The sequence below is a fragment of the Rutidosis leptorrhynchoides genome, chromosome 7 (assembly GCF_046630445.1).
Source record: "Rutidosis leptorrhynchoides isolate AG116_Rl617_1_P2 chromosome 7, CSIRO_AGI_Rlap_v1, whole genome shotgun sequence".
In the NCBI taxonomy this organism is placed as follows: Eukaryota; Viridiplantae; Streptophyta; class Magnoliopsida; order Asterales; family Asteraceae; genus Rutidosis; species Rutidosis leptorrhynchoides.
The window spans coordinates 4,050,436-4,065,188 of NC_092339.1; the positions used below are offsets into that span (position 1 = coordinate 4,050,436).

The window sequence follows — 14,753 nt, forward strand, 5'->3', positions numbered from 1 at the left end:
AACGACTAACGATGACTTAACGACTCAGTTAAAATGTATATACATGTAGTGTTTTAATATGTATTCATACACTTTTGAAAGACTTTAAGACACTTATCAAAATACTTCTACTTAACAAAAATGCTTACAATTACATCCTCGTTCAGTTTCATCAACAATTCTACTCGTATGCACCCGTATTCGTACTCGTACAATACACAGCTTTTAGATGTATGTACTATTGGTATATACACTCTAATGATCAGCTCTTAGCAGCCCATGTGAGTCACCTAATACATATGGGAACCATTATTTGGCAACTAGCATGAAATATCTCATAAAATTACAAAAATATGAGTAATCATTCATGACTTATTTACATGAAAACAAAATTACACATCCTTTATATCTAATCCATATACCAACGACTAAAAGCACCTGAAAACACTTTCATTCTTCAATTTTCTTCATCTAAGTGATCTCTCTCAAGTTATATCTTCAAGTTCTAAGTGTTCTTCATAAATTCTATAAGTTCTAGTTTCATAAAATCAAGAATACTTCCAAGTTTGCTAGCTTACTTTCAATCTTGTAAAGTGATCATCCAACTTCAAGAAATCTTTCTTATTTACAGTAAGATATCTTTCTAATACAAGGTAATACTCATATTCAAATTTTGATTCAATTTCTATAACTATAACAATCTTATTTCGAGTGGAAATATTACTTGAACTTGTTTTCGTGTCATGATTCTGCTTCAAGAACTTTCAGGCCATCCAAGGATCCTTTGAAGCTAGATCTATTTTTATCATTTCCAGTAGGTTTATACACAAAACCTGAGGTAGTAATGATGTTCATAACATCATTCGATTCATATATATAAAACTACCTTATTCGAAGGTTTAAACTTGAAATCACTAGAACATAGTTTAGTTAATTCTAAACTTGTTCGCAAATAAAAGTTAATCCTTCTAACTTGACTTTTAAAATCAACTAAACACATGTTTTATATCTATACGATATGCTAACTTAATGATTTAAAACCTGAAAACACGAAAAACACCGTAAAACCGGATATACGCCGTCGTAGTAACACCGCGGGCTGTTTTGGGTTAGTTAATTAAAAACTATGTTAAACTTTGATTTAAAAGTTGTTCTTCTGGGAAAATTATTTTTCTTATGAACATGAAACTATATCCAAAAATCATGGTTAAACTCAAAGTGGAAATATGTTTTCTAAAATGGTCATCTAGACGTCATTTTTTCGACTGAAATGACTACCTTTACAAAAATGACTTGTAACTTATATTTCTGACTATAAACCTATACTTTTTCTGTTTAGATTCATAAAATAGAGTTCAATATGAAACCATAGCAATTTGATTCACTCAAAACGGATTTAAAACGAAGAAGTTATGGGTAAAACAAGATTGGATATTTTTTGATTGTTGTAGCTACGTGAAAATTGGTAACAAATCTATATTAATCATATCCTAGCTAACTTATATTGTATTATACATGTATTCTAATATATTATGTAATCTTGGGATACCATAGATACGTATGCAAATGTTTTGACATATCATATCGACCCATCTATATATATTATTTGGAACAACCATAGACACTCTATATGCAGTAATGTTGGAGTTAGCTATACAAGGTTGAGGTTGATTCCAAAAATATATATAGTTTGAGTTGTGATCTAGCCTGTGACGTGTATACACTGGGTTGTGGATTGATTCAAGATAATATATATCGATTTATTTCTGTACATCTAATTATGGACAACTAGTTGTAGGTTACTAACAAGGACAACTGACTTAATAAACTTAAAACAGTAAAACGTATTAAAAATGTTGTAAATATATTTTGAACATACTTTGATATATATGTACATATTTGTTATAGGTTCGTGAATCGACCAGTGGCCAAGTCTTACTTCCCGATGAAGTAAAAATCTGTGAAAGTGAGTTATAGTCCCACTTTTAAAATATAATATTTTGGGATGAGAATACATGTAATTTTATAAATGTTTTACGAAATAGACACAAGTAAATGAAACTACATTATATGGGTGAATGATCGAAGCCGAATATGCCCCTTTTGCTTGGTAGCCTAAGAATTAGTAAACCGATCTACTAATTGACGCGAATCCTAAAGATAGATCTATTGGGCCTAACGAACCCATCCAAAGTACCGGATGCTTTAGTACTTCGAATTCGTTTTTATCATGTTCGAAGGATTTTCCGGAATGATAGGGGATATTCTTATATGCATCTTGTTAATGTCGGTTACCAGGTGTTCACCATATGAATGATTTTTATCTCTATGTATGAGATGTATATTGAAATATGAAATCTTGTGGTCTATTATTATGATTTGATAATATATAGGTTAAACCTATAACTCACCAACATTTTTGTTGACGTTTTAAGCATGTTTATTCTCAGGTGATTATTAAGAGCTTCCGCTGTTGCATACTAAAATAAGGACAAGATTTGGAGTCCATGCTTGTATGATATTATGTAAAAACTGCATTCAAGAAACTTATTTTTGATGTAATATATTCTTATTGTAAACCATTATGTAATGGTCGTGTGTAAACGGTATATTTTAGATTATCATTATTTGATAATCTACGTAATGCTTTTTAAACCTTTATAGATAAAATAAAGGTTATGGTTGTTTTAAAAATGAATGCAGTCTTTGAAAAACGTCTCATATAGAGGTCAAAACCTCGCGACGAAATCAATTAATATGGAATGTTTATAATCAATATGAACGTGACATTTCATATCGTAGTCTCGCTGGGGCCTTGCAATATCTCACATTCACTAGGCCCGATATATCATACGCAGTTCAACAGATTTGCCTCTACATGCACGCTCCACATGAGGCACATATGCTTGCTCTTAAAAGAATAATTCGATATATAAAGGGGACAATTTCTCACGGCATTCTCATCACGAAGTCACCATCACACTCTCTTGTATCATATACAGATGCGGATTGGGCCGGGTGCCCTGACACTCGACGGTCCACCTCGGGATATTGTGTTTATTTGGGTGACAACTTAATATCTTGGTCTTCCAAGCGCCAACCTACTATTTCTCGTTCTAGTGCAGAAGCGGAATATCGAGGGGTTGCAAATGTCATTGCCGAATCTTGTTGGTTACGTAATCTTCTACTCGAACTATGTTATCCGATCTCGAAGGCCACACTTGTCTTTTGTGATAATATCAGTGCGATTTATCTATCAGGTAACCCAGTTCAGCATCAACGCACAAAGCATATCGAACTTGACATTCATTTTGTCCAGGAAAAGGTTTCACGTGGTGAGGTCCGAATTCTACATGTACCTACACGCTATCAAATAGCTGACATCTTCACGAAAGGATTACCGCGTATTTTATTTGAAGAATTTCGATCCAGTTTACGCATTCGAGAACCGACCGCTACAACTGCGGGGGAGTAATAGTCAACGTATACATATATGTTATTAATGTAAATTATATTAGTTGATCATAGCTAGCTGTCATACCTATCCCTTCCTAATATGTTGGAAGGTGTGTAATATTATCCTAAAATAACCATATGAAATGGTGTATATATGTACCGAGAGTTGGGAATGAAAAGCAATAAAGGATGTCCTTGATTGTTTTTCATTCCCAACTCTCGGTACATGTATACACCATTCCATATGGTTATTTTAGGATAATATTACACACCTTCCAACATATTAGGAAGAGATATGTATGACAGCTAGCTATGATCAACTAATATAATTTACATTAATAACATATATGTATACGTTGACTATTAATCAGCAAACTATATATTACAACACTTGAAAGCACATTTTACAACCGTTGAAACACATGATTATCTCACCTCAATCTCCCTTTTCTTAGATAAGAATAGATTTCAAAGTATTAATTCGTAATCAATAAACAATTCAAATCCAATTAGAAAATGGTAGCAAAATCCACAACTCAAATAAAGTCAAATATACTGTCCCTCTATCATTCCCCTGCAAAATTGCTGGCCCAGTTTGGCGTTATTCACCTTTTTGCTATAAAAGCACGATTATTTATTTATTTGCCTCTATACAAATCTCCAACTGCCCAAAAGTTATTATTTCAACGTTAAAGTACAAGAATACCCTTCCTACTAAATCTTCAAATCATACGCAATGTCATATCCGTTTTCGTCATTATACATCTCAACAAACTTCACAACCCTATCCAGTCCATCTTTTTACCACACTATTATCTCTCACACACTTCACCCAAACACACAGTAACAATAACTTAAAAAAGCCTGACTTCCTTTCAAAGTTTTTTCTTCAATTGGAGAATAAACCATCTAAAACGATAAAACCTCTCATTCTTGTGACCAAATTGCCCTTACAAATCACCTAATAGTACGTAATTACCCTTGCGCTTTCTAGATTCCGTCAACAAACTGTCAAAGATCCTCCACCGCCACCGAATCCCGTTTTCGCCGGCGATGCGAGTTTCCGTTAAGTCTTTCTGATATTGATAGATACGTATAGTGCTGCAACTATGTATTAAACGTGTACATTGAATCACTTCTTGTGAAGTAATGGATTTCGTTGAAGGAGTAGGTGAGAGTTCATCACCGCCTAGGAATTTTGCAGGTTTTAGCGGTTACGAGATAGTTAATGACGTGTATAATCGGTTAATCGAGGTTAACAACGAAGAAGTGACTTCAAATCCTGAATTTCGTGAACAATTAGAGGCTCACTTCAATCGATTACCTGCTAGGTATATATATGTATATATATTTGTATATATCTTTCATTTTATGAATTTTGTTACATCTTGATATTCGAGTTCATATTCATGTGTGTATTTTAGCGTATGTGCGTTTTGGCGCATTATTATATTAAGTATGATTCTGATTAGGTTCTTTAATGTTTATTTACTTATTGCGTGTGGAATTTATGTTTAGGTAGCTTTACATTGCAAATATGGAAAAGTTGTTCATTAGTTGTTTTTGGATTATGAGGAATATAATTCGGTGATTAATCATTTATATTAATATTAATATTACTATAAAAGAATGGTTGAGTGTACATTTTCAATACTTTTGTTTCACTTTATCATGTTCACTGATAATGATAATTTCTGTTTTTAAGCGGATTTGTAGCTAATTTAGTGATTGATTAATTTGTTATTTGTAAAAGAAGGTGCTGTAAACTGGCTAGAATGTGGTTTAAGTTAGTGTTTATAAATTTACAGGAAGACACATACACAAGCATATAAACTGTTGTACTTTCATTTATATTTATATCTATATGTATTTATTTACAATTAGGATCTAGCTCATTTTTTTAGATAACGAGGATTTGAATTTGGTATGTAAATGCTATGAGTGCGTTTCTTTGCTTTTGGTGACCGTGTTTCAAATTGCTTTATATTTCATTTGATCCTATTTTGAAACTAATCGCAAGCTAATTCAAAGTTAATTATTTGATGGTAGAAGATGTGAAAACAGTCACTTTATATGTGTAAATTTAATAAACAAGTTTTGTTTATATGTTATTGGGTTTGTGATGAGTTCTAGGGTAATGTAAAAATTGCAATGGAGATTCTTTATGTCTTCAATTTTCTAAGCTGTCTGTCATTTTTTGATGCACCTATATGTGACAGTTATGCGCTTGATATCAACTTGGATAGAGTTGAAGAGGTATTGCTGCATCAGAAACTCCTTGTCTTGGCGAAGGATCCGGAGAATTGGCCCGTTTTTAATGTCCGCCTTTTGGAGGTAATAGATATAATCTGACATTGTAGGCTACTTATTAGAATGTGTATACCCCTCAACTACCTTTCCTGAATTGAATAAATCTGTTTGTTATTATAAATTGATGCTATTGATGATATGCCGATTTCATAGTCTTTGGCTATCAAAAATTTCGAGTTAACTATTTTCTTACCTTTTTTTTGCATGTGCCTGGTCATACACTTGAGCATTTCAGAACTTTTGGACTCGAACAGATGGTGATGAGGACCGACAGGAGTTACCGGCGGGACTCACATTGTCGCACTCCAGGTATAGTTGCATTGATGGGTTGGGTTGTATTCATGTATGGCTGCAATGCCACCCTCTTCATTGTTTTTTTAGACATGTAATTAGATACACCACTGTTCTCTCACCATATGACTGCTTCCGATTGAGTTATTTTCTCATTTTTCAAAGGTCTTTTCTATTTTATTATAATAAAATACAACACTGTATTCTCACAGCAACCGCGAGATGGATTTTGAACCCTGCTCTAAGCTCGAGGACCTAAATTTGGAGGTCAAAATAAATTCTGATGACAAGGACAAAGAGCATCTTGATGGAGACTCTCTCAGCAGGTACTGTATATCAGAGATCTGGTTTGCACATTCTCTTCCTTAAAAGTTCAAAGGAATTTTCGGCTTGCTATATTTCATAATATGCCAATCCATTTTGTGTGGGATTAACTTCTCGTGAATCGTTTGCAGGCAAGATGATATCCACGTGCCTATTCATGAAGTGATTTTTTCAGCTCAAGACAAACCTAAGCTTCTCAGTCAGGTATATATGAGTAAATGAAAAATCTGAGTAAATGGCACATATTATTACTTTATATGATCTGAAATCGTGAATATAGTTCAAGGACCAGAATGGTGTTTTAGCTTATGTTTCATTGTGATTTTAGTTTCGATTTATAGAGGCATGGGTATGAGACTGAACATTCTTGTTATTATTTTTATCTAGCTTTCAGCGTTGCTTTCTGACATAGGACTTAACATACGTGAAGCCCACGTGTTTTCAACAACTGACGGCTACTCTTTGGATGTGTTTGTGGTTGATGGATGGCCTCTTCAGGTACATATGGTACTTTTTGGTGTTATATTAATAAGAACATACTGCTCTACTATCTTCTTTGTTATTCTCTTGATCACTTGTGGCACCAGAAAAATCCAAAATATACGGCTTTTTATAACTGTGCGGCTTCTTTTACATTTCCGGGTCAAAGACACACTTGTATATTAGTTTATGTTTGCCTTAAAGAAACATGGTACTTTGTATATATAATTCATGATAGCCGTCTGTAGTAAGGTTTAAATGTTGTTATCTTTTGTTCAGGAAACACAGGCTTTACGTGCTGCAATGGAGAAAGCAATTGCCAAGAGCGAGGTAATTCATATCCATAACTGCTTCTTACTTGATGCCTATGTTGTTGTGAAGGGTTGTTTAATGATTAATTTAATACATGAATAGCAAATCTTATTTACGGGTTACTGCGTATTTCTGAGTGGCCTTACCTTCTATCAGACATGCATCTTTTCATACATGTCATTGTACCATGGTGATGTTGACATAGCACATCAGTCACATTTGAGAAATTAAAGTTGCTATGTATGGGGCTAGGTGTATTATACATACGGGGGGTAAAGATAGGTTTTTAGATATGAAAGTTTATAGAATTGTGAGTTTAGTGGTCAAGAAAATTACACACACAATAATAGTTGGATGTTGATGCTGTGAATTGTGCATATGTAGTGGAAGGCAAAAGATCGACGGATATGGCGATATCTTTGATAAGACTTGTACCAGCTGTTACTTCAGCTATGCTATAATTCTAATTTATGTATGTAGTCGACATGACAAGCTGTAAAAAGGATTCAGTTTCATTAAACCTTTTCCTTCATCTCCTTATAGTAAAATTAGAAAGCATTTAAGTTGGTAGTTGCATCATTTTCCTTCCCAAAAGCTTTATATGCCACTGATAATAATCTGTATGTTTACCTTGCAGGGTTCATGGTCTGGTTCTTCACATGCCAAATTAGGCGTAGAGAGAGCATCAGCTGCTCAAGCCACTTTTGTAGATACAGAGATTGATATAAGGTTGCTGAAGATTGGGGATAAATTTGGTTCTGGATCTTGTGGAGATTTGTAAGTGGATTATAGTTGTGCTAGATTTAGTATTTTTCTTGTCAGTGGTTTTTATTTTGATCTTTATTTCTTAATTCATTGCAAGGCACCGTGGAGTATACATTGGTCAGGATGTTGCTGTAAAAGTACTTAGATCTGATAAATCAAATGAAGCATCAGAGGATGAGTTTTGTCATGAAGTATCCATGCTCAGGTAATCTTTTATCCAAACTTCATTAGATATTGAGTTACCGACTAGCTTAGCATTATCCTTTGTATATATTGCAAGTAATCTCTCTTTACTGTCAATTTATCTGTTTACCTATCTACCTATCTACCATAATTCTTTCATCAAATGGCCGTTTACTGTTCTTCATACAAGTAAAATTGTTTAGAAATTTTTTACTTGTAAATTTATAGTCAAAGCTTGTATGCTGGGTATCTGTGAGTTCATTATGTCTTATTTTCTCTGTCCGTGATATCATCTTTTGCTGGTAAAAGGTGTTAATGACAACAGCTAACAATTGCATAGCTAAATCACTTATTGTTTTGAGACCTGTATGTTCTAATTATTGTTTGCTTGCTCTTCATCTTGGCAGGGAGGTCCAGCACAAGAACGTTGTTCGTTTTATAGGTGCTTGTACAAAGCAACCTAACCTGTGCATTATAACTGGTACTGAATTTCTCGAAGCTGTTGAATTTTGTTTGTTATGTTGTTGCTATTAAGCAATCCTGTTAATGTCCATAGAGTTGGTCTATTATATTTGAAATCAAATTATACTAATAGATATAGATATGAGAGTAGTAAAGATCTTCTGATCTCATGCTTCCTATGGTCACTTTTGATTTCCTCTCGTGTCTTAGGTCTCATCCAATACACCTTTTAAATAGTGCCAATTGAGTAATATTTTGGCGTTTTTAGCTTTATTGGTTTGTGCCTTTTTAAGATAAGCTTAACGAATCCTCTGCGAATATTGCTTGATTAGTTTAACGCATGTTAGTATCTGTCTTCCGGTCTTCCCTCCCCTTAATAGTAAATCCCACCTTAAATTGTTCTTCTGCACATTATTGGAGGTTTCCAAGTTCAATTGTATATCCGTTAATTATCAATTTTGCTCTTTAAGGATAGACTATATGATTATAATTTGTCATTCCATTGTCCTATATTCACTTTGGAGGTTTGTAAAACTAGACATGGTTGTGTCCTATACCAGCATTCATATGTTCTGATGACTATTCTGGTTCCTCTTGCAGAATACATGCCTGGAGGCAGTCTTTTTGATTACTTACATAAGAACCATCACACCTTGACACTTGTCCAGTTGGTAGAGTTTGCAATAGATGTTTGTAGAGGAATGGAGTACTTGCATCAGAACAATATCATTCATAGAGATCTGAAAACTGCAAACTTACTCATGGACAGTAATAACGTATGTCTCCTTTGTAAATGCGTAGTTATAGTTACTGTATTGCTATGTATTTGGTAATTTGTTAAAGTCTTGATATTTAATTTTAGGACTCTGTTTTCCTTGAGACGCACCTTATCTATAATTATGGTTAAGATAGTCTTGATTTTTCCACCTTACCCAATGATGCCTTCCCCCTTTTCTCACTTTGTTGTAGCTTTGCTTCTATTGGTTCTCGTGGTCATGTATTCTTTTCTCCCCCTTTCTGTATGTATATATCATATTTACATATACTGATATACATATATATACACACATTTACTTACATATGCATATATATATACGAAAATACGTATATACATATGCATATTTATATGTGTGTGTCTACACACACACACACACACACATATACAGACTTTATATCCCTTGTTCCTTCCTATTTAATCTGGATTACATTACCTGCTGGTGACCCACAGTTGCTACTCTGGCCGTCTAATTGAGGTTTCAAACACCCTGTTCATCTGTCATCTCTGTACACTCTCTAAAACAGATCTGATAACTTAAAACATTGGTCATTTTATAATTCCTGATTTTGCCTTCTGTTATGTATGCAAAATAGGGATATATGCAGTATGAATAAATAGGAGATTACAACTATGAGATGCCTAACAATATGCCACCAAGTGTGCAAACTGCAAAGGGATTATTTAACACTGATTAATAGTAAACCTAATGTCATTTCTCTTACTTCCGTTTTTCCTTCTATTCGAGTTCTTATACGATGCAAAATTCTGGGTTTTTCCTCTTTTACGGGCTGAGCTCATATAATTGGCGTTTCACAAAATTTTGACTACTCTTTGTTTACTTTTCTTTAGGTTGTCAAGGTGGCTGATTTTGGGGTCGCTCGCTTTCAGAGTCAAGAGGGAGTTATGACAGCAGAAACTGGAACATATAGGTGGATGGCTCCCGAGGTTTGTCTTCAATTGTATTGCCATTCGGAACAAAGTTATCTCTATATTTCATTGTTGGGTTTGAGAAACATTTTATTTATGAAGATTGATTTTTGCTAAAATTAGTTACATGTTTTCAAGTTTGTTATTTATGAAGATTATTATTGCAATTGCAATAATAAGTACATCTATCATATTTGACATGATAGTTATCAATGAGTATATATTTGGAAAAAGTATTCGGGTCAAACAATCCAACCCACACCAGATATTACCTCCTTTTTAACTATCATTAAAGCTGCCCGTATTGCCACTTTGCATGCTTTTCCTCGACGAATGGGGCTGGATTAAGTTCAATTTTTTTGAGGATTCATTTTCTCAATGTTTTGTTTTTAGGTTATAAATCATCAACCATATGATCAGAAAGCCGATGTTTTCAGTTTTGCGATTGTTCTGTGGGAGCTTGTGACGGCCAAGGTAATTGGATTTGGTACTGACATGTCATTCAAAGTTACTGTGTAAAGGATTTATTTCCCATCTATTAATCTTGTTGTGAGCTGATAATAATTCTCAATTTTAACTAGTACAAATTTTTTGTTGTAGATTCCTTATGATAACATGACACCGTTGCAAGCAGCCTTGGGAGTTAGACAGGTCGATATTTCTCTAGAACTTATTAGCTATTTCCATTATCTTTCTATTAGGGAACAGTTACTTACTATATCATCTCAATTTAAATTGGCTTAAGAATAATAAAATTTATGATTGGATGTAGGACATCACAAAACACACTACCAAAAATTAAAATTATGAGTACCAAGTACGAGAATGGATGGTCTCGGATCGGTAATTTTATGGTGGACCAGATTAGTTGTAAACCTTACTGTGGACTTTACTCATACTTTTGGTTAGTGATTTTAAAATAATTTCTACCAAAACGATGTTGTTTAACCAGTGTTGTATAACTCGGCCGAGTTCTTGGGGAGTTCTCGGTTTAGATTACCAACCGAGTTCTCGTTGCCCAACTCAGTCAATTACTCGGGCAAATGCCGAGTTACTCGGTCAATCGCCTAGTTTCTCGGCCAACTCGGGGTGTTCTCGGCCAACTCGGGGAGTTCGCGACCAACTCGGCCAACTCGATAACTCGGCCAACTCGGTAACTCGGTCAAAAACTCGGCAAATTAGTCACAGTCTATTAGAATTTATATTAGAACATATATATTTATTTAAAAAAACTAAAAAAGTCAAAGTAAGTCAACATTCATGTTCTCCCCGAGTTGCCCCGAGTTGCCCCGAGTTGCCGAGAACTCCCCAAATATGTCTGACCGAGTTCTCCCGAGTTCCGAGTTCTCCAACCTCGTGTTTATCTAAATTAAAAGGTAAAGAAAATTGCGTTGGACATGGGCCAGGCCGTACGGTGCCCCAAACTCTCTTTTAGAAATGAGCATTAGCGGGTACACTAGTGTGTAATACTACCAGTACAGTTTGTCGAAATCACGCTTACGTACCGAATTCGCAATCACCGAAAAAAGTATGGAGTAATAGTATATTGCTTACTAATTGATATACAATGCACACGTGGATGCTTGGTCAAGTCTAGAATTTGAAATTATTGAGTTAGGAAATTCTTTATATCCAAACACAATTTGGATATGGACAAGAAAGAGAAAACTCATAGTGAGTTGTGTTATTCATGTAATGTTCATTGACTACAATATAATATGTATATCTTTGAACGTTGTTGGCTGGTTTTTGTAAGTCGGCAAGTAAGTGGTACTGTGATAGCTGACTAAAATTAATATATTAGCAAGTCATTAAATAAAGCTACCTAGGTAATCACGTCCTTTGGAAGTGTATTGATCCGCAAAACTCGATTAGATTAGCAACATCTTATATGCACTTACAAATACATGATAGCAGACCCAGAAAAGACATTGATTTTTGAGGTAGAATGTGTTGCAATGCTTTTTCACTTCATAGTTGATATATTGCCCAAGGGTATATACATTAAGACCATTTCCAATGTATTGTTAAGGGTCTATGGTTTTACTTAACGTTGTTCTAGGGTTCATACATCTATTTATTTTCAACATCAGCAAGGTTGAAACTTCTCTAGACGTTTAGTGTAGTGTCGACTCTGCATTGTATTTCTTTCCATAAACTACCTCCAGCTTGTAGTATTCTTAGGTTGTCGATTTGTTGTCATACTCGACTTTTGAATATAAGATATACAACTTAATATCTATATTAATCAAGATAGTGGGTTCTGAGGATAAATCAAGAATCATAAACCTAAGCATCGCCAACCCTGAAGAGAAAAATTGATACTTGTAGTTTTAATGTGAGTTTGAAGGTTGAAGATGAAGGAAGACAAATGATAGATAATGAGCATTTTCTATAATAGATTAAATTAATAATACAAGTGTCTGACACTCTATTTTGTATATCTGTTAGGGACGTCGGCCAGATATTCCCACAAATACACACCCGAAGCTGTTGGAGTTGATGCAAAGATGTTGGGAGACCGATCCTTGCATCCGACCACCTTTTTCTGAAGTTAAAGTTGAACTCGAAAGATTACTTCAGGAAATTCAGGTACACAGATTTTCTCCTTTAACAGATTCGTGATTCAGGATATGATTATGCAATTTGGTTCTGGGGGATTTTTAAAAATGGCGCTCTCTTTTTCCTTCTTTTTCTTCGTTTTTGAAAAATAAAAATGTTACTACTACATCACCGAACTAAACACCAAATAATGACTAGTTGTCGGCTGTCCCATAGTTTTGTAGCATTAAAAATGTCATGAGAATGATGAAATTCTAAGAGGGGTGGCAGTTTGGGCTGGTCTCTGTCCATTAGTATATTATGATTTATATAGTTAGAACCTTAAACATGTACAAAGCTTATACTATAATATATGCCAAATATGATTACAACATTTATATAATGGTTGTTTTACACTTTGTGTTATTTTCGACTTGTTTGTGATCACGGTTACAAAAAATTGTTGAGACAGCCGAATAGTCAGCTTTGACCCGAATAGAAGAAAAACATTGAAATAGAATAGTAGGTTAACGGTCAAATGGTCTGTCAGTCAAAGTCAAGGTTGGTCAAAGTTAGGTTAAATTTCTTTCTGATTAACCTGGTTATCCGACTTGCTTTGCGAGCCGACTAATCCAAGGGTGACCAACCACTTTGTGGGTAGCCCGGAGGCGTCGTGGGTAAACCTTCGTGGTCTCAATTTTTTAGAATTATATATGTAGAATTATATATGTGCCATATATTTGTGAATGAAATGAAGTACTGATATTGATGTTTAATGTATTTAGGTGTAATGTACATGATTAATATATTTATGTTGAACACTCAACTTTAGTCAATGCCCGACTAGTCGCGACGTGACCGACTTGTCTAGACTCGAACAACTAGTCCCTCCATGATCTTGATCTCGACTGACTAGTCTCCGTCTAACGACTTTTACAACCTTGTTTGTGATACAATGTATGCCTAATATGACCATTTCAGACGAAAACATGACCTCTGTAATGTTGGCAACTGTTTTTTTTTTTTTTTTTTTTTTTTTTTTTTTTTCTCCCCAGAAATTAACGTGTATATATATGGTTTGATGTTGCTAATTATCTCCTTGATTGTGATTAATGTTCAGGGGGTGCCAGAAAAATCAAATGAGAGCTAGGGGGATGTTGAGTATAGGAATATTGCATTGTTTTTACAGTTTAGTCAACTAGATATCTGGTAGGTAAAATCATACTGTAGTACATGGATCAGCTGGGAATACGAGTGTACAGAGGTTTTCTTGAGACAAACAAAAAGAATGATAATCAAAGAGAATGAACAGGTAGCTTTAGCTTGTAATACAATACTCTAAACCTTCCTTACCAGTGTTGTTTAACAAGCCAATGTTGCGCATCTTTGTTTTCTTAGGGTCTTGCTCTCTTGTGTTGTGACAGTGTCCAATTTTAGTTTGATATTCCAATTGATACCGTTTTAGATCTCAATTGACCTATTTTATTATCTATTATCTATATCTTTAAAAGACATCTGTGGAGGACGGAGGTGCAGTCCCTTGGACAGTCCTTCTATGATCAGATCTTTCAAAACTTTTTTACTTCCTTCCATGTCCATCTCTCATATCTACAGGGAAGGGAATCAAAGTGCAGACACTTTAGCTACCCATGGCCACTTCCATCAGGAACATTTTGAATTGATTTAGAAGCCTTATGAAATAGTTCCGTCTCATGCTTCAATCATTTGTACCTCAGGCAAAAAGGTTGTACCCGCAACGCCACCACACTAAATATTGACAACCATTATAAACTATGGGGTTAAATGTAAATTTCTAGGGTAAAAAATGTAAACTCCAAAAGAATCTAAAGTTAAACTTCATGGGTCAAATCACTTCTTTATTTTTCATAAAATCACCCAACAAATTCACCTAAATTTTTAACTGCCTTTAAATTTTCATACGACT

The 14,753-nt window shown here is 34.4% G+C and overlaps 1 protein-coding gene across 4 annotated transcripts; it reads left to right on the forward strand.

Moving 5' to 3' along the window:
- The first annotated feature begins 4,115 nt into the window (after positions 1-4,115).
- On the forward strand, positions 4,116-14,193 carry LOC139858325 (serine/threonine-protein kinase STY46-like). Of its 4 annotated transcripts, none has more exons than XR_011762898.1 (16): positions 4,116-4,766; positions 5,655-5,769; positions 5,981-6,054; positions 6,249-6,362; positions 6,492-6,564; positions 6,748-6,858; positions 7,120-7,170; positions 7,790-7,929; positions 8,015-8,122; positions 8,508-8,581; positions 9,163-9,338; positions 10,190-10,285; positions 10,661-10,741; positions 10,868-10,918; positions 12,732-12,859; positions 13,929-14,193. XR_011762898.1 is itself a non-coding variant. In XM_071847183.1 (16 exons), the coding sequence occupies exons 1-16, from the start codon at positions 4,585-4,587 to the stop codon at positions 13,956-13,958; spliced, it is 1,602 nt and encodes a 533-aa protein (XP_071703284.1). In that variant the 5' UTR covers positions 4,116-4,584; the 3' UTR covers positions 13,959-14,193. The 4 variants fall into 4 exon arrangements, 3 of the variants coding, with proteins under 3 accessions (XP_071703284.1, XP_071703283.1, XP_071703282.1); XM_071847183.1 differs by having other exon boundaries at positions 6,492-6,574; positions 6,773-6,858; positions 12,719-12,859; XM_071847182.1 differs by having other exon boundaries at positions 12,719-12,859.
- The last annotated feature ends 560 nt before the right edge of the window (positions 14,194-14,753 follow it).